The following is a 27,055-nucleotide window of genomic DNA, read 5'->3' as shown; positions in this document are numbered from 1 at the left end:
CTGATAAATAACTGAACCTTTGTAGTAAGTTTTTATGTAAGATTGTCCTTAGATTTAGCTAATTAAACTTGTCTTCTTACAGATGTGCCAAACCCTGGTGTAAACAAGCCTAGAGCTTCTGACACTGTCCATCCCAACAACTATCTCATCAGGACAGAGCCAGAGCCAGGCGCCCTCTATTCACCAGAGCAGACATCTCTCCATGAAAGTGAGGGTCTGTTGTGTTATCTTTTCACTATTAGATTTTCATTTAATATTTTCTTTTTGAATATGAGCCTCAGAAGTGTAAAATAAAGGTATTTCCTGCTGGTTTCATTCCTACAGGATCATTGGGTAACTCAAGAAGTTCAACGCAGATGAATTCTTATTCCGACAGTGGATACCAGGAAACAGGAAGTTTCCACAACAGCCAGAACTTGAGTAAGGCAGACAATAGACCATCGCACTCATTCATAGCATCCACTAATAACCATTTGGTGAGGCATTCAAGAGCTGAAGGACAAACTCTGGTTCAGGTAAACCAAACACATCAAGATCCTTATAAAGAAATACCCTCCTAATTGGAATATCTGTTATAAGTATTTTTAAAAAGTAAAACTAATATGTACAATTTTGAATTTATAGAAAGGATAAAATAGTGAATATATTTTATGTTGCGCAAGTCTATGGTGTTAAGGAATTTTTAGGCATGAAACCTAAAAATATATTAATTGTTTAAGTGAGCTCCTGTTAATGAATTCTGATAAATTCCAGACACAGAAGAGTAATTATTTTAAAAGAAGCAAGTTTAGCATGAGGGGAGTGAGAGAGAACTGTGTGGAAAAGACGAGCTAAAGTGTGCTTCGGAGCCCTAGCGGGCAGAGCACTGGTTCCACACCTGCATGTGGAGTGACCTATTCCAACCAAAGGTTTTGCTTTCATCATTGGAATTGCTCCCTGAGAAGACATGTCTTTCCTTTGCTAGCATATAGATATTTCTGCCTACAGAAGCATGACCGTTTTCTTAAGGGTTTTCTAACTTGGTAATCAAAAAAATAATAATATTGCTTATATGTTTATAAAACTTCTTAGGTCCTGACTAGTTGCCACTTTATTCACTTCAGTCCACCAGCATATTCCAGAATTAATAGAAGCGGTAGGAGTTCTGAGTGTCAGTAATCAGTGAGGATGACTGTCTGTCCAAGTACCTTAGTGATTTCTCTGAACCTGAAACATGGTAAGATGACCAAACAAGTTAGGCGAACACTAATCTTCCCCTAATGCAGTATAGGAACCCCTGAAAGGACCACAGAAGTCTGCCAGGGTTCCCAGTGCCAGAGGAGAAACAATAGGACTTGGGCTCAACGATCTAGGGGAAAATTTTAAGAAATGAGAAACATTTCTATATTAAAACAAATACAAATACAGTGCATCAAATTTGAAGCTAAAACAAAAAACCTTGTATTGCCTGAAGCAATGTACTTCAAGCTACACCCCCAGTCCTCAGATTATACATTTACTCCTTTGCTGTTAGGAATGCTTTGAGGAAAAAGTTTGAGAAACTTTGGACTAAATGCTTCCAGGAGTTCATATCTGAGGTGGATTTCTGTCAGCAGATCTGAAGTCACACTTTTTAATAATAATCTTAACTACAGAATTGTCTATTTTTTCCCTCTAAAAGTGGTCATGTTACCTCTTTTATTTTAATTATAATAAGTTTATTTTGTTTCTAGAGCTAAAGATTTAAGTTGCAAGGGGGGTGAACTTAATTTACATATAGTCTGGACAATATATTTTTTAGCTGTTTGGGTCAAGTATCATCCCATTTTGGTAGTAAAAAGTTCGTATGTGGGATTTTCTTATTTTTAGCACTATTAAACCCAAAGCGCAGATTTTAATTTTCCAGCTGCTTACTAATTTTTAACCCCCTTTTTCTTGCCTGTTGTTTATTAACAATTCTCTTCCCTCCTCAGATCCTCTACTCTCCATGGCTATTGCCTTTCCTGAATTGAGCTTGAGCATGAGGTCTCAGAGCAGGTGTTTCAGCCAGCCCAGTAGCTGTGACACCTGGAGACTAGTCATGCTTTCTCTTAGGACATCTAGGAGTGCACAAAGTCCTGTCTTATCCCTGTCTCCTTCCGTTATTGCCCAACTAAAAGTGACAGGGTGATGGCAATCACTAAGGAGATGCAGAGCGAGTGCCGGGCCCTGGGCTTGTAACCAGTGTCCTAGTGTCTCTTTCCCCTGCCTGTTCCCCTTAGGCCCATTCCCCAGTCCAGCCCGTATTCTTCATTGTTGCACTGCTTGAGAAAGGGATCTGAGACCCAGTGTTTGTGGGAGTCTATAGATTCACAGAAGGACCAGCCTTGGCAGAAATGTTTTTCATTTCTCATTCTGGTCTTTTCCAGCTGGCTAGGCCAGGAACCCAGCAGAGACTTTGGCATTCCTCCAGTGGGAACAGATTTTTGGGGGGTACCTTTGTGTGTATCTCTTTAAAGCCACCAGCTAAAGATAAGAGCTCATAGATTAAAGGAGGTAAAAGAATTGGCTGAAATCGCTAGAGGCCACACTAGAGCTAAAAGAAGAGACACATTTGGCTCAGCACCTGTGCAAACAGGCTGTCCCTGGAGAGTTAATTCATGGGAGAGGGTGGACCCCAGGCGCTGTCCAAACATTCATTTATTCTGCATTGAGAGAACACATTCCTTTTGTTAATGGGGCCAATCCATAAAGACTAAACAATTATAGATGCTCCTCTAGCTACATTACTTGAATGAATCCAAATTTTTTGTTGTTGTACAGAAATACATCATATTGGCCAAAATTTGACTCTCGGGGAACAGAATGCGTAGATTGCTCCAGTAACGTCATACTTGCAATACAGTGTGTTATGTGTTTTGGAAATGCATAGACAAGAGGGCAAAAATGTAAAGACAGAAAATAAAAGGGATATTAAATGACTTTAGGTCTCTCTTTATTGTTTGAATTTAGTTTTCTGAAGGGGGAAAGCTAGAGATTCTGCCACCAAAAAAAGGTAGAGTAAGAAAAACACAATAAGGAAATATTAAGATCCAGCTCTAAAGCATAAAAAGGAAAAGAAACTTAGATGCCTAAAATAATCATGTTGTCGTGAGCTATATGCATTTGTTTCTGTGATGACAATGGACACAAAACCTTGGATAAACCCATTCTCTTTTTTCCCCTTTATCAGCCATCAGTAGCCAATCGGGCCATGAGAAGAGTTAGTTCAGTTCCATCTAGAGCACAGTCTCCTTCTTATGTTATCAGCACAGGCGTGTCTCCTTCAAGGGGGTCACTGAGAACTTCTCTGGGTAGTGGATTTGGCTCTCCATCAGTGACCGACTCCCGACCACTGAACCCCAGTGCGTATTCCTCCACTACATTACCTGCTCAGCGGGCAGCATCTCCGTACTCTGCACAGAGACCCGCCTCCCCAGCAGCTGTGCGGAGGATTGGGTCAGTCACCTCGCGGCAGACCTCCAATCCCAACGGACCAACCCCTCAGTACCAAACCACTGTCAGAGTCGGGTCCCCACTGACCCTGACGGATGCACAGACTCGAGTAGCTTCCCCATCCCAAGGCCAGGTGGGGTCGTCGTCCCCCAAACGCTCAGGGATGACCGCCGTACCACAACATCTGGGACCTTCACTGCAAAGGACTGTTCACGACATGGAGCAATTTGGACAGCAGCAGTATGACATTTATGAGAGGATGGTTCCACCTCGGCCAGACAGCCTGACAGGTGAGTACAGGTGACAGCACTCCATAAAGTCCTGTGAGAACATCTGTGCAATTTCCTCTAAAATAGAGCGTGACAACATGGGAAGCTTGTGTGCTCTTCTCAAAATGTATACTGCAGACTTCAGGCTGACCAATCTTTCGAACTCTATAGTTCACATCACCTAACCTCTTCTGCAGTGAATAAACTTTTTTCTCTCACAGTATTAGGATATAAAGGTAATTTTGCATTTTAGAAGAATGGTTGGGATTCTACACTATTTGTTAGTATATTTACTTAATGAAAGGTTTTTTACCACATAGGCCTACCCATATCCAAACCCAAGTTATGTTAAAAGGTAGTATCAAAATATCCGTTTAAATATTAATATTTTGAAAAAATGCTTTCATAGTATAGGTTAGAATATGGATTTTCTCACCAACTGCTTTAATTTTAGCATCCCAATGGGAAAAACACAAAGTTATTATGAATTGGCTTTAAATGCCACTTAGATTAAATCAGAAAGACAGCAGCCAGCTTCCTGATGTTACAGCCATTTCCTTCAGGCTGTCTTCATGGAGGGCTTCCCAAACAATATGTAGGGATGGTTTTTTATAAAATGAAACTTATCTTCTGCTAGTATTTTAAATTACATTTTTTAAATAATATATACACAATGGTAAAAAAAATATTGAAACTACAAAAAAATAATACGTGAGAAGGGAAAGTCTCAAGCTTCTCATTGTCCCGATGCAGTCCCACTCACCACTTCATGTACCTTCCGGAATGTTTGCTTGTATATATAAATATATACATTATATACAAATGTGCATATATTGTGCTTTTATACTGATGGGATTCTATAATATGTATCTTCTTTTTAAAATATATTTTTATTGATTTCAAAGAAGAAGGGAGAGGGGGAGAGAGAGAGAAACATCAATGATGAGAGAGAATCATTGATTGGCTGCCTCCTGCACGCTCCCTACTGGGGATCAAGCCCGCAACCTGGGCATGTGCCCTTGATTGGAATCGAGCCCGGGACCCTTCAGTCCGCAGGCCAGCACTCTACTAAGCCAAACCAACTAGGGCTCTTCTTTTTTTAATATGTCTGAGAGCTTACTTCATTCTCTCGGTGGATGCCTAGGACTTCATTTTTATAGATGTATTATAATTTATTTAATCACTTCCCTATTAATAGACATTTAGGTTGTTTTCATTTGGGGCTATTGGAGACAACAGTGCCCAATACATATATTGTTCTTCCTGCATATTTACACATAGCTACTAAGATAGCTATGGGATCCCCTTCATGACATAGAATTGCTGGATCAAACTGCATATTGGTTCTTAAGGATGTATTGTCAGATTACCCTCCAGGAAGATGGCACAGATTTAAATGTCCACTACTAGTCTGAGTGTGCCTGTGTCCACTGTCCCTTCGCTAGCACGAAATGTTTCATTTTTGCCAATGTAGTAGGCAAAACTGTGCTTTATTGTTGTAAATGGCCTTACTGAGTTATGCCAAAGGAGGAAGATTTCATGTTTATCAGCCATCTTATTTCGTTTTTGCAAACCATAAGTTCAGGTCTTTTGCCTATTTTTATAAGGTGTAAAGCTTTTTATACTTGAAATAAGTTAGTCCCTTATAAATTCTTCTTAATTATTTCCCCCATTTTCTAATCTGTCTTTTGACTTTGTTTTTAGTATTTCTTAGTTACAGAAGTTTCTTTTTAATTCTTACCTAAGGATATGTTTTTATTGATTTTAAAAAGAGAGGGAGTGGGGGAGAGAGAGAGAGAAAAAGAGAGAGAGAGAGAGAGAGAGAGACATTGATGTAAGAGAGAAACATTGATCGGTTGCCTCCTGTACACACCGCAACCTGGAATCGAACGCGTAGTCTACTGTGCTGGGCTTGCCTCTGCCCGAGTGTGAGTGATGTTTTGAGTCTCAGTGAATCAAGAGTGTTTGTAGCTCTACTGAGTGGTGCACAAGATGGCACTTCAACCAACTGAGCAACCTGGCCAGGGCTTCATAGAATTTTTTAATATTTTTGTGTAGTAAAATTAATATGTTTTCCTTATGGCCTCTGGGAAAGGTAAATCCTTTTTGAGATTTTCTAATTGAATAATTTTTCATGAAGAATTAATATTGAACTTGATTTTGATCTTGAATAAATTCCTAGTGGAAAAACCACCTCTCTTCACTCAGCCATTAGAGAGGTATACCAGGCTTAGATATTTCCTGGCATGCCTCTGAAAAGTATACAGCACCGTGAGGTAGGAATCATTTGTGAAATCCTATCTCCCAAGGTAACCTTAAAAGATACATAGTTCTGAAGATTTCTGTCTTCCTCCCTGTGTATGTCTAGAATGGCTGCGCAGTAATCTGTGAAGAGTGAAGTGGAAACCCAGGAAAGGAGTGAGCACATAAACACTGGCACCTTGTTAACCTTGTGGTTTACAGATGAAATTATCTTTCAGTCGGGGAAAATTATACCTAGCCTAGCACAGAGTTTTTCCTAGAATGCTACCATCTTCAGAAGAAGCAAAGGGTTTCCTTGAAAATGTTTCCCATCATCTATCTGACCACTTATTCTGAATATGGATTCTATTTTATGAATTCCCTTTTTTATTCTTACTTCAGAGAATGATGTCATTATATTTGCTATGGTTCTTGATTTCAAAGAAGTAATAATCTGCTAATTAATAAGCCTGAAGCAATCCTATATTATAAAGCGGTAATATGCAAATTGACTGCCACACCATCACAAGATGGCAGCACCCACAGGGCGGGTGGGGGGGTAGGGGGCACGGGGCTGGCCACTCTGTGCACCTGCCGTCGGAGTCCCCTCAACCCCGCCGGGGCCCCTGGGCCTCCTGAACCCCCCACTGACTGAGGCAGGCAAGCAGGGCCGGCTGAGGCGCAGGCAAGCCTTGGATGGTGGCTGCCTAGCCGCCCAGGCTCAGGTAACCAGGGCCGGCCAAGGCTTGCACTGCTGGCAGTGGCAACAGCAGAGGTGTGATGGGGGCGTTGCCTTCCCCTGGATCGCCTCCCGCCCCTGAGGGCTCCCGTACTGTGAGAGGGGGCAGGCCAGGCTGAGGGATCGCCCCCTCCAGTGCATGAATTTTCATGCACCAGGCCTCTAGTATTTTATAATGGACTCAGACACTTGGGTATTTGCTGATCATAATGTAAATGATTATGTAATGTGTGTATAAATTAATTCCTACAACAACAAAAAATATCTGTCCTGAAATATCCATGTTGGTGTAATCATAACATGCCAAGAGAAGTTGAAAGAATAATACAAAGAATTCATATTTGGGAGATAAATATGTGTTTATTTCCAATGTCTTAAATATAAAAGTTTTAAATCACAGGCAATATATCATTGTAACAGGTAAAGTAATATGTATTTCTGGAATTGCAAATAGAAACTATTGGAAAGAAAAGTATGTTGTGGAAGATCAGTGTTTTCTGTTAGGATAGGGAGATAAAAATTACTCAGTGGAAATAATTCCAGAACAATTATTTCTATTAGCAGTTATAGAACATAATTAGTTGTCTTTCATTTTAAAAGGTAGTGAATTAAGTGGGTTCCTAAACATAATTATTTAACTTAATCTATAGAGGCCATATAATTTTGTATTTTTAAAATGTTAATATATAGGACCCTGTGTTTTACTTTTTCTCATGAATGAGCAAATAAACAAAATAGTAACAGTCACTGTTATGTTATTCTCAAAGATTTATAATATCAAGAAAGTACTATGTCTCACTATAAGTCTTTTATTTCACATTATAGTCTGTCACATGGTAGTTTCATCTCACTAGTAGTCCTGTAAGTGAATATTTACTGGATACTTTTAATTGTGCTAAGTCAGCTCATTTTGTTACCTTTCCCATGAAATTATAGTAAATATTTACAGTGTTTTCATGTTGTATGGATTCCAGCAGTGCATGCAGCCAGATCCTCCCACCATCCTTCCTTCCTATATAATAAAAGGCTAATATGCAAGTTGTCCCCTCAACCAGGAATTTGACCAGGAGTTTGACCAGGAGACGGGGCCGGCCAGCCAACTGCCTGCGGCCCTCCCCCCAGCTGGCCCTGCCCACAGTTGCCCCCTTACCCGATCAGGGGTGTGGCCAGATGGCCAACTGGTCACATTCCCTCCCCCCGATTAGTCCCGATTGGGGCGGGCCGGCTGGACCCCACCTGTGCACAAATTCGTGCACCAGGCCTAGTCTATAATAATAAAAGCATATATGCTAATTAGACCAGACATCCTTCCTTCAGGACAAAGCTGCTGCAGTGGGCAGGGCTGAGGCAGAGGCCCCAGGCCACAGTGGTGGCAGTGCTGGGTGTGGCGGAGGCGGCAGCAGGCAGGGGCCAGGTCCAAGGCCACGAATTATGTGCATCGGGCCTCTGGTGAGAATATAATTGTTCTAATACTGGTGCAGAATGCTTTGCTCTTATCTCAAAGCACCATGGGTGGTGGGGCCACCACCAGTGCCAGGCTTGCCTCTGCCCAAGTGTGAGTGATGTTCTGAGTCTCAGTGAATCAAGAGTGTTTGTGGCTCTACTGAGTGTTAACATTGCACCTCGTATTGATAAGATTACCAAAGACTAGCTATATTGACTTGCCTGCTTTGTGTCACCATTAACAAAAAAACAGAGCCTGCCCTTTTGTTCAAAACACTCCCGAGCTCCATAAAGAAAAGGAGCTTGTACTCTGCTGAAAGAATGAGAAATCTGCCAGTAATAAAAAGCTGAGAACCTCAAGTGAGACCTTTCAAGTAACAATCCTAATATCATCTCTAGAATTACAGCGGCTTTTGTGGAGCCCTGGAGGCTAACCTTGCTCTTGCTCTTTCACTTTATGTTTGCAGAAGGCTCTGTGGAGTTCAGGGTTGCTCACACCACTTCTCATTGGCCCTTGAGGGATAGCATTTCCAGTGCAGAGTATGCAGTGAGAGACCACTGACCTGGGTTCCTCGCAGCCCTACCAGGAAGTACCTCTGATGGAGATAAATCATATATTTCCTGTGGGGCTCTCATTTTCCTTGGTTTTGAAATGAGAAGGTTTGGCTGAATAATCCCCCAATTACAGGATTGTTTAAACCTTTGATCTTCATTTTAGCAAGTGAGGACTCAATAGTTAAAACCCAGATTGATGCATTTGGTTCCTTCCCATGTCACTTTGCTCTTCAGGGTAGGTAATAATCATTCATTTTAGAAGTTTTATGTATTAACTTTCTTGCTACTCCTCAGTAAGCAACATATAATATCACTCACACTCAAGCCCATTTGCTTTTAGTTGTGTATGATTAACCGAGATGTTAATAGGATGGGAATGAAGCTGTCTTTTTATAATTAGTTACTGCGTTAATTATTTGCAGCCTTTTTAAAAGCAAATATATGACTGACTTCAGATATATTTGTGCTTTCCCTTGCTCATATTTGGATAAAACTGTAGTTGGTATTCTAAGCAAGTGGCAGATTTTACTTCCTCATGATGATGAATCACAAACTTCTGAGCAGGATAGTATAGGATATACTAATACACTTTTATTCAGAAAATAAAATGTTTGGGTTTGAAATCTACTTTTTTATCATGAGTCCCATGCGTAAACAGTAGTCATTAGCAACTTGAATGAAAGAATATTTCAAATGATTTAATATTCATGTACTAACTTTGTACTTTTTCTTTACGCTGGAAAGGCAGTAAACAAGAATCTGGTATGTGGGTTTTTATGAAAACAACTGTTGATGTTTTTTTTTAAGAAAAAAGAAAAACTGCATTGATAATAAATAATAAAGTAATACTTGATAGTACTTAATAAGTGTTACTAATTCACTGGTAATATTCCAAATATTGTAAGGTAAAATTCTGTTTTCCTGTAAAAATCATGAGTGAATTAATTGAGAGAGATATTTCAAAACGGTTCTTGACCATCAGCCTTCACTAAGCACTACTAGGTAGGTGTTGTCTTAGGAGTTGGGGTTTAAGGAGGCGTGGGACATGGTGAGCCCTGCCCCCAAGGAGCTGATTGCCCACTTAGTAAGACAGGGTAATTCTGCAGGGCAGGAAAAGAGACTGAACCACCGTTTGTATGTTTTTAACAATGGAAATCGTATAATGGTAGAAGAGGACGTTCTCTTTTTGGTCATCATGATAAGATAGCTTACAATTGGGAGAATAAATTTCAGACTATCAAACCAATTAGTAATTCCTTATTACTTTTTCTTAGAAAATTTACTTTTATCTTGCTACTAAGAGAATTTTATTCGAAAAATTTATGTGTTGTCCTTTTCATACCTGGCATCCTTTCTTTGTGAAACTCACTAGGTTTGGTGTTTTGACTTAACATTTGGTCCTATTGGCTAGGAGTTTCATTAGGGCTTTTAACCTCACCACAATTTTCTCACTTTCTTAACGATGTCATTTTCCTGCCTCTAGGCTTACGGAGTTCCTATGCTAGTCAGCACAGCCAGCTTGGACAAGACCTTCGTTCAGCTGTGTCTCCCGAATTGCACATCACTCCTATATACGAGGGCAGGACCTACTACAGCCCAGTGTACCGCAGTCCAAATCACGGAACTGTGGAGCTCCAAGGATCACAGACAGCATTGTACCGCACAGGCTCAGGTGGGCATCAGCTGAAATCACACCAATCTGGTTGTCAAGAAAATGGCTGTGGCAGCAGATCAATAAGCAGTAAAACAAAAGTTCACTTTTTAACCTATTTTAGGTGGTATCTTTTTACCTTAGTTCAGTCTAATCAGTGAGTGGAGTGATTATGCTGTGAATTCACAAATAAGTTTATGGAACTGTAAATCTGACTGTCCTTAGATTAGAACTATATCAGCTATAGAAAAGAAGGCTTTTATTGGGATATTTTTTTGTTGCCTGGAATGTGTATTTGGAGGAAATCCCTATATGAGTTACTTCTCTATCTCTGACTTAGCTTGTGTAGTCTCGAGTGATCTTGGTGTTATTCTTTTTTACATAATGGATTTCTTCCGAATGCTTAAGAATGGAATGTGAAAAACATTCTTTATGGTGGACTCAATCTGGGACAGAATGCAGTGAAGACATTTCTAAAAATAGGGAGCTAGTGCATCATACCCTTGCACCCACCCTCACATCTCTGCCACACCAGCCTGTAGTGGTTGGTAGAGCAGAAGCTGCAGCCCATGGCCATGGAAGCTGCAGATTGTGCTGCCAGTTTGGCTGAAGGAATCTCCTGTGGCCCCTTCTTTTTTGTAAAAAAAAAAAAAAGGCAGTTCAAGTTTATTACATGTTCACAAATGAATTCCAGGTAGCTATGATAACCCCCTAAAGCACAGCCCTAGGAGACATACCTCCCAGAACAAAGGAGGGTGAAGACTGTTCGAATTGTTTTTTTGTCAAAGCTGATAATTTGTGCCACTGCAGGATTTTTCTTCTAGTAGAATGTACCAATTTTTAATAATGTTGGTGCAGAAATATTTCACTTATGTTCTGTATATTGAGCAGTTTCTTAATAGGATTAAGAACTAATGCTATTAAACTCTTTGATTGCCGGAATTTCAATCATTGGAGAAATACCTACTGCAGTGATTAGAAAAGAAATGTTAAATACAGTGTACAGTATCTTTTTTAAAATAATATTTATTGATTTCAGCGAGGAAGGGGAGAGGGTGAGAGAGAGAGAAACATCAGTGATGAGAGAGCATAATTGATCAGCTGCCTCCTGTATGCTCCACACTGGGGACTGGAGCCTGCAACCCAGGCATATGCCCTGGCCATGACCTCCTGTTTCATAGATCGACGCTCAACCACTGAACCACACCGGCTGGGCCAGTGTACAGTATCTTTTTTTTTTTTTTTTTAAATATATTTTATTGATTTTTTTACAGAGAGGAAGGGAGAGGGACAGAGAGTTAGAAACAACGATGGGAGAGAAACATCAACCAGCTGCCTCCTGCACATCTCCCACTGGGGATGTGCCCGCAACCAAGGTACATGCCCTTGACCGGAATCGAACCTGGGACCTTTCAGTCCGCAGGCCGATGCTCTATCCACTGAGCCAAACCGGTTTGGCAGTGTGTACAGTATCTTTATACATAGGATCATGCAATAATTTCAGGAAGTAGATAAGGTAGAATTTGACATATCAGTCTTCTTTCTTGTGAAATGAACTTTCCAAGTTATCAAAATCTACAGGTCTATAAATGAAATGTATGGCAAACAGAGTAACCTATATACACTATTAAAAGTTTGATAGTTTTAATTTTCTGCAAATTTGACATATCTTGTTTTTTATTGCTAAAATGAAATTTTGAAATTAGTTTAATTTTTTCTTATGTTTCTCTTGCTGTTACTGAATTTTAATAAACATATTAAGACCTATTATGAATCAGATTTATAGTTTCATTTTTGCTCTTTTCTGCTAATAAAATCAGCATAATATTGTTAATGTATATTGTTAGCATATATGAAAAACTGAAGTGCTTTTTTTTAGCACTAATGAGCTAGATTGGTAAAATCTAAAAGTAAGTAAGTTATACAGTTGTTAAAAACTATAATCCTTCTTGAAATTGAAAACATTTGACTTTGATAAGTATCACCTCACGGAAAACATACTAACCTTTTTAAAATAAATGTTGACTTTTTGGTAGGTATTGGAAATCTGCAAAGGACGTCCAGCCAACGAAGTACCCTTACATACCAAAGAAATAACTATGCTCTAAACACAACAGCTACCTATGCGGAGCCCTACAGGCCAATACAATACCGGGTGCAAGAGTGCAATTATAACAGACTTCAGCACACAGCACCGGCCGATGATGGCACCACGAGATCCCCATCAATAGATAGCATTCAGAAAGACCCCAGGCAAGTACTGTTACGTGTCTTCAGAATGCTATAGAATTATAGAAGCCAACCAGTTCCTTTATTCTCACTTCTTTTGAAGTTGCCAAGAATCTTATAAGATGGGTAACTCCTTATCTCTAATATTTCCAGTTGCATTCCAGTATTGTAAGTCATTGTGGTTAATTCATTTTAAATAATTCTTTTAAAGAAGGAAAATGGATTCCTTCTTTCAATGCTTTAATAATAGGTTAGAGAATGCATGGGTCTGTGTGAATATCTGCAGCATTCATCATTGAAATACTTCACCAAGACAGTTCTCTGATCTGTCCTCTTAGTCTGAATCACACAGAAGATTTTTAAAGGATCATTTTACCACTTTTCATTTTTTCCTGACTGACTTCATAGATGAGGACTTCAGGAAATGAATATGGTTGTTTTAAATGGGAAAGACCAGTGTTGTACATATTTAATCATATTAATCAATGCTATTTTGTGCTTTTATTAACTTGGTCCTTCAAAAAGCTCTTTGCCATTTAAGAGAAAATCATTTATAAAAAGTTCTCATAAACAAAAAATATTTGGCAAATAATAAATGTTTCCTTCTTTAAATTTTATTTGGACATGTAGAAAATGTGTTTTATTAAGATAAGTATGAGTCTTTTAGTACTTGCTTTTTACAGGCTGGCCTCATCTTTAATGAAAGCCATTTAAAATATTCTGGAAATAAAGATGTTTAGAAACTGAAAGAGAACTCTAATTTCTGTAAAAGTGAAATTATTGCTAAATTTTAAGCAGCTTGAGTGCTATTTTAAGGCATATATTAGCAAGATTTCATTCACTCTTCGCCCACAGATAGTTGTTTCACTGGAAAATTGTTATAATTATCAATTCATTTTTATCAACCTACCAACTTATTCTAATGAATGTGAAATAAAAGCATCAGTGAGGTTTTGGTTATTAAAACAAAATAACTAAAGGTATTTTTGAGTTAAATGGGAAGCCCACTGCTTTCCTAAAACCACTCCACTTAACTCTTTTGTCTAAAATTCTTTATGGTTTATATATACATTTGATTCTGCTATTCTGCTTGCCACCTTTTTGTCATTTTAAGGATTTTGTAAAATAATTTGTCTAATAGCACCTCTAATGTAATTCAGAAATACTTTTACATGATTTTGTTTTTAAAAAATTCAAAATGGCAAAGACTATGGCACCCTAATACATGAAGAAATCCTAAAAAGGGCTTTGAATTATAGGTCATTTAGACTATACCTTGGCTGAACCTACAGAGAAAAGAACAGCTACCCAGAAAGGCAGTGGTGTGATTAGAGCTTTGAGTTTAACATGTGTCCCTGAAGAATTCAGTTCTGACCTCTGATGTGAGTTGATTCACTATAGACAAGAATTTCATGTATGATAATATATTTCAGCTATTCATAGTATAATTTCATAGTCTAATGCATAAAACAGTTATAGCTAGCTTTGATTATGTGAATGCTTACTGATAATGCATTTGTGAGATGAATAAATGATTATCTTATAATAATAGGTGTATTTTTTCTACCTGAAACTGGAATCCAGGTGAATTTGAAGTTTGAATATTCAAAGCTAAATAAAAAGCTTATGTTAACTTATTTAATTTTGTTTTGAAAATGGCAACCTTAAGTGTTTACTCACTTCTAAACCTACTTACTTTATGATTAATGTTACATTATAATTAGCCTGAAAAATTCCTGTTAAGACTGAAGAAATTATTCATTTTTTCTATATAAAAGGAGATCTATGAGGGTTTTTTAAAATTGTTTTCTAGTTTGGAAGCAAAATGATTACTAGTACTAACAATACATCTTAAAGGAGTAACAAAAATACTTCCTATGGAAAGTGACTTAAAGTGACAGCATCCTGGTGATGTTTTTTGAGCAGGGCTTAATCTTTCATATTCTATGGGATAATTTCATTTATCATCTCCTTGACATTTATATATTGTCAAATGTTTTACTTCTACATACATTATAAAATCCATAATATACTGTTACTATTTTTACTGTAAATAGTCAATTATCTTTTAAAGAAAATAATAGAAGTATAAAAGATGGTTATTGTATTTTCCTACATATTTACTATTTATAATTCTCTTCCTGTCTTCCTATAAATTCAATTTTTTATCTCTCCTCATTTCCCTTCAAACTAAAAAGCCTTTCTTGTGCTGCATATCTAGTGGCAAGAAATTCTCTCAGCTTTAAACCTGAAAATGTTTTAATTTCACTCATTTTTAAAGGGTAGTTTTGCTAGATATAAATTTTGGGATAGATAGGTATAATTCCCCCCTGGTAGTTTAAAAAATGTTCATTTATTGTCATCAGATCTTCATTATTTTTAATGAGAAATCAGACATCATTTGTATCATTGTTCTCATTATGTAATGAATCTCTCTGGCTGCCTTTCAGATTTTTCTCTTTATCTTTAACTTTAACAGTTTTACTGTAAGAGGCCTAGGTATAGTTTTCTTTACATTTAACTTGCTTGGGATTCACTAAGATTCTTTAAATTTTGGTTGATGATTTTTACCAAAATTGGGACATTTTCCACCATTATTTGCTTAAATATTTTTTGTGTGTCCCAAACTACTCTCCTCTTCTTCTGGGATAACTTGACATCTCACAGGTTACTGAAGCTCTCTTCAGGTTTTTAAATCTGTATTTCTATATATTCTCCAGATTGGATTTTTTAATTGATCTGTCTTCAAATTTATTGTCTCTTCTACAGTCTCCAATACGTTTAAAGCTCATCCAGTGAATTTTTTCTATTTCAGATACTTGCATTTGCTTCTTTTTTCTTCTTCTTCTTCTTATACAGTTTCCATGTCTCTGATAATATTCCCCATCCCCATCTATTCAGTTCTTATATACATCTTTTCCTTTAAGACTTTGAGCACATTTATAATAACCATTTTACAGTCCTTATAATTCCAACATCTATGTTTTCTCTGGGTCTGTTTCTATTATTTGGGTTTTTTACACTTTTGTAAGTCATAGTTTTTAGTTTCTTCTGAGGCCTACCAGTTAAATTATGTGTGAACTGTTATGGATGATACATTGTAGGGACTCAGGATTATGTTGTTTCCTGTTAGGGTTCTGAGGTTTTATTGTGGCAGATAACTCAATTACTGGCAGACGCTTTTGAGTCTGTTGAGATTGGTTTTGTTCTTTGTTAGGACGGGTCTATTTCCGATTTGTTTAACTCCGAGCACATGGTCCTTTCTCTCTGGTATGGTTTGTGAGATTAGGTGCTCAGTAAGATCTGCACTCTGACTGAGATGGAAGTCCACCATCACCTGGCATAAACTCAGCTCTAAATTTTAGCCAACGTGCTGTCAAAGCAGGCACACGCTTAGCTCTCAGTCCTGCAGCAGCCACTTTCCACCGGACCTGTACATGTGCTCTATACATGCACAACCCAACACTCAACTATGAACTTGTAAATAATCCTCCCACACACATGTAGAATCTGCTCTGCATAGTTCCCTGCTCTCCATTACCGTGCCCTACAAGTTCTAACCACTTTGGCATCTCCAAATTCCAGTCTCTCTCAGCTCACTAAGCTCGTCATCGATACTTTCCTTAAGGGTCTGTGCTTCTTATGCTACAATCCCAAAAGTGCCCTCAGGCAGGAAGCCAGGTGAATATAAGGCTCTTGCGGTAATTCCCGTCTTTCAAAGATTACATTCTTGTGTAATGTAATTTTTTAAAAATGTTTTTATTGATTTCAGAGAGGAAGGGAGAAGGAGAGAGATAGAAACATCAGTGATGAGGGAAAATCATCAATCAGCTACCTCCTGCATGCCCCCTACTGGGGATTGAGCCCGAAACTGGGGCATGTGCCCTGACCAGGAATTGAACCATGACCTCCTGGTTCATGGATCAGTGTTCAACCACTGAACCACACTGGCTGGGCCATTTGTGGTGTTTTTAATGTCTATTCATGAAATGGTCATCCAGGCTGTCCTCCAAGCCAGAAATTTCCACAGACTTCAGTTTTCAGAGGATCACATGGAAGCTGTGCAAAGAGTGGATGAGAGGAGGGGTGGCGCTTGAAGCAGAGAGAACATGTGGGAGGCTATTAGAGTGGTCCCAGCAAGACAGAGAGAATGGATGAGTATCTTCCTTATAAATGTGACCATGTCCCATTCTGTCACTCTTCTGCTTCAAAACCTCCATTAGCTTTCTGTTGCTGACAATACAGGATGGGGCAAAAGTAAGTTTACAGTGGTAAGTACACAAAACACAGTTTATCCTTGTATTATTATTTATTAATTTTTGTATTTTTCATACAAACAGTTGTAAACCTACTTTTGCCTCACCATGTCTATAGACCACCTGGCTTTCACTGACCTTCACCACTTCATTGGTTCTTTGTCTATATCTAAAGTTATTTAATAGTGTTTACCTCATGGGGCAACAATGGAGGTAAATAAAATAATGTATGTAAAGCTCTTGACCCAATGCTGATGCCAGTAAAATAAATAACTAATAATTTGTTGCTGGTATTAAGACTAAACTCTTTTGTTCGGCATCCATAAAACCAAATTAAATTCAATGTTTCTACCTCTAGCACCTGCAGCCTAGTAAGGATTCACTAAATATTTGTTAATGCATGGAGCCTTCCAAGACCAAGAGAGACACTAGGCCTTTAAAAACTGGGCAAGCCCTAACCAGTTTGGCTCAGTGGATAGAGCATCGGCCTGTGGACTGAAAGGTCCCAGGTTCGATTCCGGTCAAGGGCATATACCTTGGTTGCGGGCACATCCCCAGTAGGAGGTGTGCAGGAGGCAGCTGATCGATGTTTCTCTCTCATCGATATTTCTAACTCTCTATCCCTCTCCCTTTCTCTCTGTAATAAATCAATAAAATATATTTTTTAAAAAACAAAAAACTGGGCAATAGAAATATCACTGGGTTGTTAATTTAAATGTTTTCGTGGAAGCAGGCTAAGTGTCCATAGAGAAATAAATGGGTAAAGAAAATGTGGTATATGTACAAATGGAATATTATTCAGCCATTAAAAGGGAAATCATGCCATTTGCAACAACATGGATGGACCCTGAGGATTATGTTAAGTGAAATAAGTCAGACACAGACTACCAGATCAAATACCATATGCCCTCACCTATATGTGGAATCTGGAAAAACAAAACTAAACTCATCAGTACAGAGAACAGATTGGTGGTTGCCAGAGGCAGGGGTTGGGGGTGAGAGAAATGAGTGAAGGTTGTCAAAAGCTATAAACTTCCAGTTAAAATAAATAGTTCCTAGGGATATAATGTACAGCATGGTGACTATAGTTAACAACAGTGTAGTTTGTATTTGAAAATATATTTGTTTGGAGAGTAAACCTTAAAAGTTCTCATAACAAGAAAATAATTTGTAATTGTGTGGGAATGGAAAAAAAGTTTATTCAATATTAATTCATTTTTGGATTAACAGTTTACTTTGTCCTGTAATCAAAGTCTGCGAATTTATTGCTTTTTTTAACTTTTTGTAAGAAATTGGTCTGCATATGGTATAAGCATAAATTCATATTTAAAAAGGATTCCAAATAGTGGGGCAATCAGTTGACATCTGAAAATTCTGACAGTGTGATGTTACCTGAAAAAACAAAATGTAAAAGTATATATGCTTAGTATAATTGTATACTTCTTTTACAGGAAGTAGGAGAGATAAAATAGGATGTTAGGCTTCAAGGCTCTGAGTTCAGATCGCCTGAGTTCAAATGTTGCTCTACTCTTGGCTAGCTGGGTGACTTTAGACAGGTCGCTTCATCTTTCTGCCTTGGTCTCCAAATCCATAAGGCTCCTATAAGAAGAAATTACCAGTAATGTGGATAAAATGCCTAGAATAGTGCCTGGCACAGAATAGGTACTCATGAAATTTTAAGTGCTATTCAATAATAATCCAGTTCTTTGGAAAAAATTCTGTATGCACACATGTGCACATTTGCACATATTTTGAAAAAAGACCAGCAGAAAATGCCAGCAGTGTTTTACTTTTCTGCACATAGGATTGCTGATAAGAAAATACTTTTAATAACTTTTTGTGTTTCTTGCTTATAATTATAATCAAGAGCAGCCAATAAACATGACACTTGTTGAAAATCATCAGGCCCACAACATTTGCCATCTGTGTATTTCCACCAGCCCTTCGTCCTCTCCGCAAGCGTGACATCTCACCTAGCTAAAGTACACTTATTTACCTGAGCCTTGCGAATTTCTTTATAGGTAGAGATGCATAGAATTAGAATCAAGGCAAGGAAAATGAGAACGGTCCTCATGTTAAGAACTTGTCTGTCCCCTTGAATCTCTTTCTGTGCATCATGACTGCTTCAGGATCCTACGCATCTGGGCCTCTGCATGTGTTCATCAGGGGGAAAATTATTTACATATACTTGTATTTTAGGACTTTTGTAACTTCCAATTTTGGTCTCAGCTGAGCTTTTTTCTTATGCCAAATGTTTTGTATTGTTAAAGACATGGGCCTCCTTTCTGAAGCCGTCTTTTCCTCATGCAGAGAGTTCGCCTGGCGTGATCCCGAGTTGCCTGAGGTCATTCACATGCTGCAGCACCAATTCCCCTCCGTGCAGGCGAACGCGGCGGCCTACCTGCAGCACCTGTGCTTCGGCGACAACAAAGTCAAGATGGAGGTACAGGACCCAGTGCCTAGGCCGCAGGCAGAGGCAGTGGCTTTGCGTTTAGCAGTCACCTGCTTGCGTGCTTACGAAATTACCAGATGCCCTTTTAGAGGGTTCTGATATCGGGAACGCTTTCACTTCGTAATTGTGCATTTCAGTATTTCTCAGGAAAAACTGGGATGAGTATATTTCTTAAAGTGCTTTTAGCACTTTCAAATTATGTGTCCACTCATTAGGTTATTTGTAAACATATAAAACATGAAGCAAAGATCAATTTAAACTGCATTTGTGAAGTATTTTGCATAAAAATTACAGTATGTAAAACAAATGAGCTCATGTATTTCATGAGATTCTGGTCAAGACTGGTGCCAACATACAATTAAGTAAAATTACTGAAGATTTATGACCGTTACTAATGCTGAACATACAGGAATATTTTAGTTCACATTTTTACGTTTTTTGGCATTTGCAGAAACAGTGAGTCATTGGTTATTGGCTGGTGTCCTATGTCATACAGATTATTTTTAAGCCATCCCCCAACCCCCTGCAATTTCACATAGAACTTAAGTGTTTATCCTCGATTTAATATGCAAAACAACATACCAGTTGCGGACCTAAAGGTGGATGCAGTAAATAAAGTCTAGAAATATTCACATAATGTATGAATGAATTGACAAATGGAAGAAAATTTAAAGAGAGTAGCTTAGAGGAACAGTTCTAAGAATCCAGTGACTTTAGTCACAGATCTTTTTCTGTGTGATTTCCAACCCTGCATATAGCTTTGTTGTGCTTGTGTATTTGTTCTTTGCACTCGAGAGTGGAAGCACATCCCTGTTGTGTTCAGAGGGTTGGAGTAGGACTGTGCTACCTACACCTGCCATTAATCCACCTTGGTCTCCCTTCCCTTTTTTAAGTCATGTACCCAGGAAATGAACTGCATCTTGGATCGTGTCCTTAACATTTAGAAAAGATGGGTTATGTAGAATGAAAAGTAACCTTTTGAAATTATCTGGAGTTGTCCATTTCCTGTGATCTTTTTATAAAAGACTTTTGTTTGATCACTGCTGAATCTCATGTCACTTAGGCCTGGTACCTAATATTTCTCATTCTAGGTGTGTAGGTTAGGGGGAATCAAGCATCTGGTTGACCTTTTGGACCACAGAGTTTTGGAAGTTCAGAAGAATGCTTGTGGTGCTCTCCGAAATCTTGTTTTTGGCAAGTCGACAGATGAAAATAAAATAGCAATGAAGAATGTTGGTGGGATACCTGCCTTGTTGAGACTGTTGAGAAAATCTGTTGATGCAGAAGTAAGGGAGCTTGTTACAGGTGGGTAAAGAATGTGATCTTTCCTGGAGGAAATGCTGAAACGGTCTGGACTGTGCCCTTGTATGGTGCCTTGTGAAGGAGTTGGAGGGTGTAGATAGGAGATGAAATAGTGCTCACAACTGTGAGATAGGCTCAGTGTAATTTAACGCAATGATTCAGAAGGCTCTCTGGTGATGCTAGGATAGTTATGCTTAGAGATGCAGACGTGTCAGCTAACAGATGTCTTGTTCATAGAGGGCGGAATGTCGTTTTTATTATGTATTCCATAGTAAATCTCCATTTCAAAAGACTGTCTCTCCTTTATTTTGAAAATAAAATACTACACTTAATGGATCAGCTGCCTTCCACTTCAGCTCAGCCCAAGTCCTAATGCCTGTTAGTACCTCAGATGCTTTCCTAGGACCTGGGGATGAATAGAACTCAGTCCCTGCCCTCAAGACTCGGGAGGAACGTGAGGTCCTGCGGACGGAAGTGAAAAATGGCAAGTTAAAGGACTCATTAAAGAGGCATTGGACCCTAGCTGGTTTGGATCAGTGGATACATCGGCCTGTGGACTGAAGGGTCCCAAATCGATTCCAGTCGAGGGCACATTCCTGGGTTGCAGGCTCGATCCTCAGTAGGGGGCATGCATGAGACAGCCAATAAGTGATTTTCTTTCATCATTGATGTTTCTGTCTCTCTACCTCTCCCTTCCTCTCAATATATTTTTTTTTTTTTTTAAAGAGGCATTGGGAGCACAGAGCATGAATGGGTAGGGAAGTTCCCTGTTTGATGTGAAACTGAAGTTGTCCTAAAGGATGAGGAGGCTTTGGCAGAGTAAACAGAGGAGATACTTCAAGTCATAAGCAGAGGCTCAGAGCCAGCATGGGATGGATGTAAAGTCAGAGGAATCAGCCAGAAGAGGATGCTGAAGGGAGACCAGGCCAGAGAGAGATGCAGGCCTTGTTTGGGGAACCTAAATGAGGGGTCTGTGTCCCGCATGCAGTGGGGATGAAGGCAGGGCAGGACAGGGCCAGTTTTGGCTTTTAACCGCATTCTTTCTCAGGCAGCAGGTGGAGGGTTGATTGGAAGGGGATGAGCCTAGCATCTGAAAGGCCTATGAGGACGTCAGGAGTCTAAAGACAACAACAGCTTGAGCTCTATCAATAATAGAAGAGGTGGGTGGTGCAGAAGAGGAAACAGTTAGAGAACTATTCATGGTCAAGTCATGACGGACTAGTGTCGAGAGTGAGAGACCAGGAGGAACTGAGCCATATGTCTTGAGAGACTGGACATTGCAGCACCATCAGGTAGGTGCAGGAGTGCTTGAGGTCAAAGCGAAAGAAAGATTCTGCCGGAGGGCAAATAAACGGCAGCATTATTTATAATAGAGCATTAGTGGGAAATACTGAATGTTCATTGGTAGGCAAATGATTAAATAAATGGCAGTATGCTCACACAATGAAAGCATATACAAGGTTAAAATAAGTGTATTAAAGCAATCTATAGCAACATGGGTAAATCTTCAGAAATATTATGATACTATTTTTATAAATATTCAGGTTGAGGCTTTAAATTATTTTTTTTAAAATATATTTTATTGGTTTTTTACAGAGAGGAAGGGAGAGGTTTAGAGAGTTAGAAACATCGATGAGAGAGAAACATCGATCAGCTACCTCCTGCACACCCCCCACTGGGGATGTGCCCACAACCAAAGTACATGCCCTTGACCAGAATCGAACCTGGGACCTTTCAGTCCACAGGCCGACACTCTATCCACTGAGCCAAACCAGCCAGGGCTAAATTATTTTTGATATATGCATATGCAATAAAGTTAAAAGTTTTCGTTGGAATGATAATACATTCATGATAGTGGTTACAGGATGGGAGTATTGGAGAAACTGGGATTGAGGGCTATAATCTAGCTCTGTGTCTTTAAAAAAGCAGTAATTTGAAACAAAACAATTAATATTTAACAAAGCTGGATGGTAGATACCTAGGTGTTGTTTAATTCTATTTAGCTTCTTCTATTTTCATTTTGTATATATACACACATACATATATATGCAGGTGTAAATAATTTATTTTTTGGTGTGAAAGGATGAGATGTCTCAAAGTATTTTAGAAATAGAGAGTAAATACTAATAAATCAATATGCAATTTAGATGTGTTAATATTCAAACAATACTAAGGCAGGCAGCACAATCTGAGTACGAAAGTTTCGTATCTTATTTGGAGTGCAGGGTACTGTATGGTGAACCTAATATTTTATGTGGAAGTTAGTTCCTTTGAAATATTAGATTCATGATGGTTTGCTACATTCCCAAATGTTACTTAATTGTAGCTGACAGAACCTGCAGCTCTGATTTCATAGTGAAAGCCAGCAGGGGATGGGATTAATTTTGGGGGAAAAAAGTTGTTAAAAATATTTAAATTAAATATTTCAAGCATGACAAATAGCATAGCAATTATTAAAGAGTATTCATCCTGGAAGTCCACACAATCACTGTGGTAACGTTGCCCTGCGCTCCTTGTTGGGAGGCACGGAGGAGACAGTGGTATTGCAGTCAGTGAGTGCCTTCTCTCATTGTTTGATGTTTTGTTCCCATCACTTCACACTTTGTGTGTAATGTCCAAGTATCTTCTCCCAGTAACACACCTATGCAGCCAACAAGGCTGCCGACTGATGCACGTGGCTCCCGAGGGGTCAGCGGTGATCCAGGGACCACAGCTCACCCTTGTGGAGAGCAGCTACAGTGTTTGTACAGGTTCAAGCCTCGGACTAATGAGAGGGCACAGTCCTCTCATGCCAAAGCGACGTGCCAAGTCCCAGCTTGGAGGGCAAAGACCTCCCGGCACAATTATAGCCAAAGGCTATAGTTGTAATCTTGAACCTATGGCCCAAACCTGTGGTCCCACATGGCTGAGTGATGTGGGCTTGATAGAGTTCAGGTGCATGTAATTGAGTAGATTAGAACATTGTAAACCTCTTGACCACGCCCTTACTTTGCCTCGTGGAATCTGGCTATAAAATATAGACACGGCTTTCAGGCTGTGGTGCTGTTGCTAGCTCTCCATCAGAGAGGATAGCGTCCCACCCAGACCCAGCTTTCTTCTCTTGTCTTCTCAATCCTTCACCACCCCCTCTCAGGCTCTCTGAACCTGGCTGAGCTGGCTCGGCACATATGGCACCCAACATGGGGGTGAGTATGCCCTGGCCATGCCAGCTCACACTCTCAGATGTATTCTCTTGATTAACTAGGCCAGGGGTGGGCAAACTTTTTGACTCGAGGGCCACAATGGGTTCTTAAACTGGACCGGAGGGCCGGAACAAAAGCATGGATGGAGTGTTTGTGTGAACTAATATAAATTCAAAGTAAACATCATTACATAAAAGGGTACGGTCTTTTTTTTCAATAGTTTTATTCATTTCAAACGGGCCGGATCCGGCCCGCGGGCCGTAGTTTGCCCACAGCTGAACTAGGCGGATTAATCGTGACTTGGTTCTTACCTTCTTAATGTGCAGCTTTCTTCTCATTTTCTATCCTAGGAGGAATAGGTCTCTGCTGGAGTTCTGTTTCTGAGGTGTTTGTCTCTGGGAGGAACAGTTGCAGGGACTTTTTGAGCTGAGTTCTAGGAGCTTGTAAGGTGTAGTGATAAACAGGAAGAAAAGTATATGAAGGTTTGTGATTCTTTTTCATTTGAGAATAAATCAGATTTATTTGAAGTAGAGCCAGCCTTCACTACGAAGGGCTTTTATGTACTAATTTTCCTGATTTATACTCTGGATGTGAGTACTAATTTAGATCCTTTCCTCTATATTTTTCTATTTCTGTGTGGCTACAGTACTCGTTGCTGAGAACACGAGCTGTTTGAAAACATGGACCCTGGCCTTGAAAGGAGGATGTTAGTGTTTCCTAATTCCAAAAGAGCCATTTCCCTGAATAGATTATGTTGCTTCCAGTGTAACACCAGCACCCACCTCATATTTCTTTTCTAGAAACAGCTGACAATAGCTTTTAGGCTTTAAGAAGCATGTTTTTGCCATACTTGTAGGGTAGGGGAAATTAAGAATTCTTTATGACTATATAATTTTACCCCTAACAATTTATTCTCATATGTGGACTGATTACTTACGACATACTCTCTTCAGAAGTAGTCTTTACTTTAGAATAGGTGTGGTCAGTGTGTAAACACCCAATTGCCACGTTTTAAGGAGCTGGCCCAGAGGACTTCAGAAGTGAGTTCCGGTTCCAAAGGCTAGATGTCAGCCAAGTTTAATGTCTTTATAAACATTATCTAGCTAACATGAAAGGACCGAGTCATAATATAAATCTAGCAGAGCTGCGTGTATATGACATCAGAAGATCTTTGAGCTCTTTCATTAACTCTTCCTCAAGCCAAGTACTCATAAGCTGTCTTTAAATTATAGAACCACAAGGTTGGAGGGGAACCTCAGAATTCATTTTGCCCAGTTAGCCATGGATCCCATGTACAGCTTTCACACAGAGTCACTGCCCATCATGTGTATGAACTCACAGGGACAGGGAGCTCATTACTTCATGAAATTAAGGCTGAGCAGCAGGGTTATTGGGTTATTCAAAAGCAACAAGGAGACATTAAGTGTGACTTGAGAAGGCGAGGAAGATGTGCCCTCAGGAGCTCGTTTTGCCAAGCAATGGCCCTGCAGGAGAAGACCTGTTCCCCCATCTACAGGTGGCTGACATCTAGCATTTGGAACCAGCCTCCCATCTATCTCCTAAGCAGGAAAGTGTGTCCCCATCTGAACCATCCTCATTAAAATATGTGTGTTTTAAAATGGGTGGCAGGGTGCATGTGACCCTGTCACCCAGTGTTCCATATCAGCTGCCCATCTCTATAAAATTCCCTTTGTAAATAGAACAATATCCTTCCAAATTTCAGTGTTCTGCCAGTGTCTTCTACAAATTACTGTGGCCCTGGACAGCCTTGCATGATGCTTGGACTTTATACGTGTAGCCTAAGATTTGTTTTGGGGGTGTTTTTTAAAAATATATTTTTATTGATTTCAGAGAGGAAGGGAGAGGGAGAGAAAGATAGAAACATCAATGATGAGAGAGAATCATTGATGGGCTGCCTCCTGCACGCCCCCTATTGGGGATTGAGCCCACAACCTGGGTATGTGCCCTGACTAGGAATCACACCGTGACCTCCTGGTTCATAGATTGACACTCATCCATGGAGCTACACTGGTCGGGTGCCTAAGAGTTCTTCAGTGCAAATTGCATTCAACTTGGGATCATGGAGAGATGAAGCACAATGAACTGATATGTTCGCAGTATTGTACTATTTGAAGAAATTACTATCCCTTTGAAGCTAGGCGTTCTATTATCCTTAATATCGAGTAATTCTACCTAATTATCAATCCACAGCCTTTTTTCCTAGTCCCCTTTGTTTCAGTTTGACATTTTATTGTACTTAAATGAAAAAAATTTAGCTGTTTTCTTTGAAAGATGCCTCGCCTTTGCTTTAAATTTAATGACTGCCCAGGGCCTGCATTTTTGGCCACATCTTTATGCAGGGAAATAAAAGGAAAAATGTTTTTTGCCAAGTGTATTTTCGCAAGACAGTTGGGCTGTCACTGTTAATTAAAATAGTTCCCTAATATGTAACATGATATTTGCGTTTTCTCCATTGTGTTGAACATTTTCCAGGTTGAAACCTAATCAACGATTTTTTTTTTTGTAGTAATTGTTAATATATGTGGGTGCCCAGGGTGAGGCTGCTTTCTCTAAAAAAAGAAAGCACAGGTACTTGAAAGCTGGATGAAGTGTGGTTTCCCTCGTTGGGTTATAAGATGGATGAATGCTGGGCCACAGACTGTGGGTGGAAAGTAGGAACATCTTGTCGCTAGAAAATAACTCATTTGTTTTTGATGGAACAAAGGAACTCATTTGTTCTTGTTGAACTCATTTGTTCAAGATAATTAAATAGTGTGCCTAAGCTAGGAAATATGAGTTTCTAGTTTTTAAGCATCCTAAAAGCATCATTTTTTTAAAGACTATAGAAATGGAAGATATTGCACAAAATCTGGAGGCCTACTTTTTAATGAAACCAATGTCCCCAAACTATCAATGTCTCTTACCACCATTAACACTGGTGTCAAATACAAAAAGTAGCCTTTGTTCTTGAATAATAATAGACTTTTTTCACCAGTTAACTGCCACGATATTTTGAATTTTAATTTAAAAAGGTCCACCGCTTGCGTCTATAGATGCTTATGGCGTAAGATGGTTAAAGTGGTGGCTATAGTCATATTACTTCCAATTTAGCAAGTGATTAGTCATCCATATGGCTAAGTAAAATGTTTCTACACATTTCTTTTAAATTTTTCGGATGCCAGCAGTGGATTCCAGATACTACGCAGAACATGAAATGAGGCATATTCCTTCTTGGTCATTAGCTCCTATTTCTAATTAGGCAGTAGATAAATAAGAAAATGAG

The 27,055-nt window shown here is 39.2% G+C and overlaps 1 protein-coding gene across 1 annotated transcript in view; it reads left to right on the top strand.

Moving 5' to 3' along the window:
* Window positions 1–27,055, top strand: part of PKP4 (plakophilin 4) — a 244,266-nt gene that overhangs the window by 181,921 nt on the left and 35,290 nt on the right. The window contains exons 5-11 of the mRNA XM_081095905.1: window positions 83–208; window positions 325–515; window positions 3,191–3,743; window positions 10,184–10,372; window positions 12,388–12,604; window positions 19,147–19,279; window positions 20,380–20,593. Coding sequence (XP_080952031.1) covers window positions 83–208; window positions 325–515; window positions 3,191–3,743; window positions 10,184–10,372; window positions 12,388–12,604; window positions 19,147–19,279; window positions 20,380–20,593 — 1,623 coding nt within the window. The remainder of the gene's footprint in view (window positions 1–82; window positions 209–324; window positions 516–3,190; window positions 3,744–10,183; window positions 10,373–12,387; window positions 12,605–19,146; window positions 19,280–20,379; window positions 20,594–27,055) is intronic.

This window comes from Myotis nattereri, assembly GCF_964212035.1.
Source record: "Myotis nattereri genome assembly, chromosome: 7".
Taxonomy (NCBI): domain Eukaryota; kingdom Metazoa; phylum Chordata; class Mammalia; order Chiroptera; family Vespertilionidae; genus Myotis; species Myotis nattereri.
Note: the sequence above shows the minus strand (reverse complement) of the source record. Positions and strands in the feature narration are given on the sequence as shown.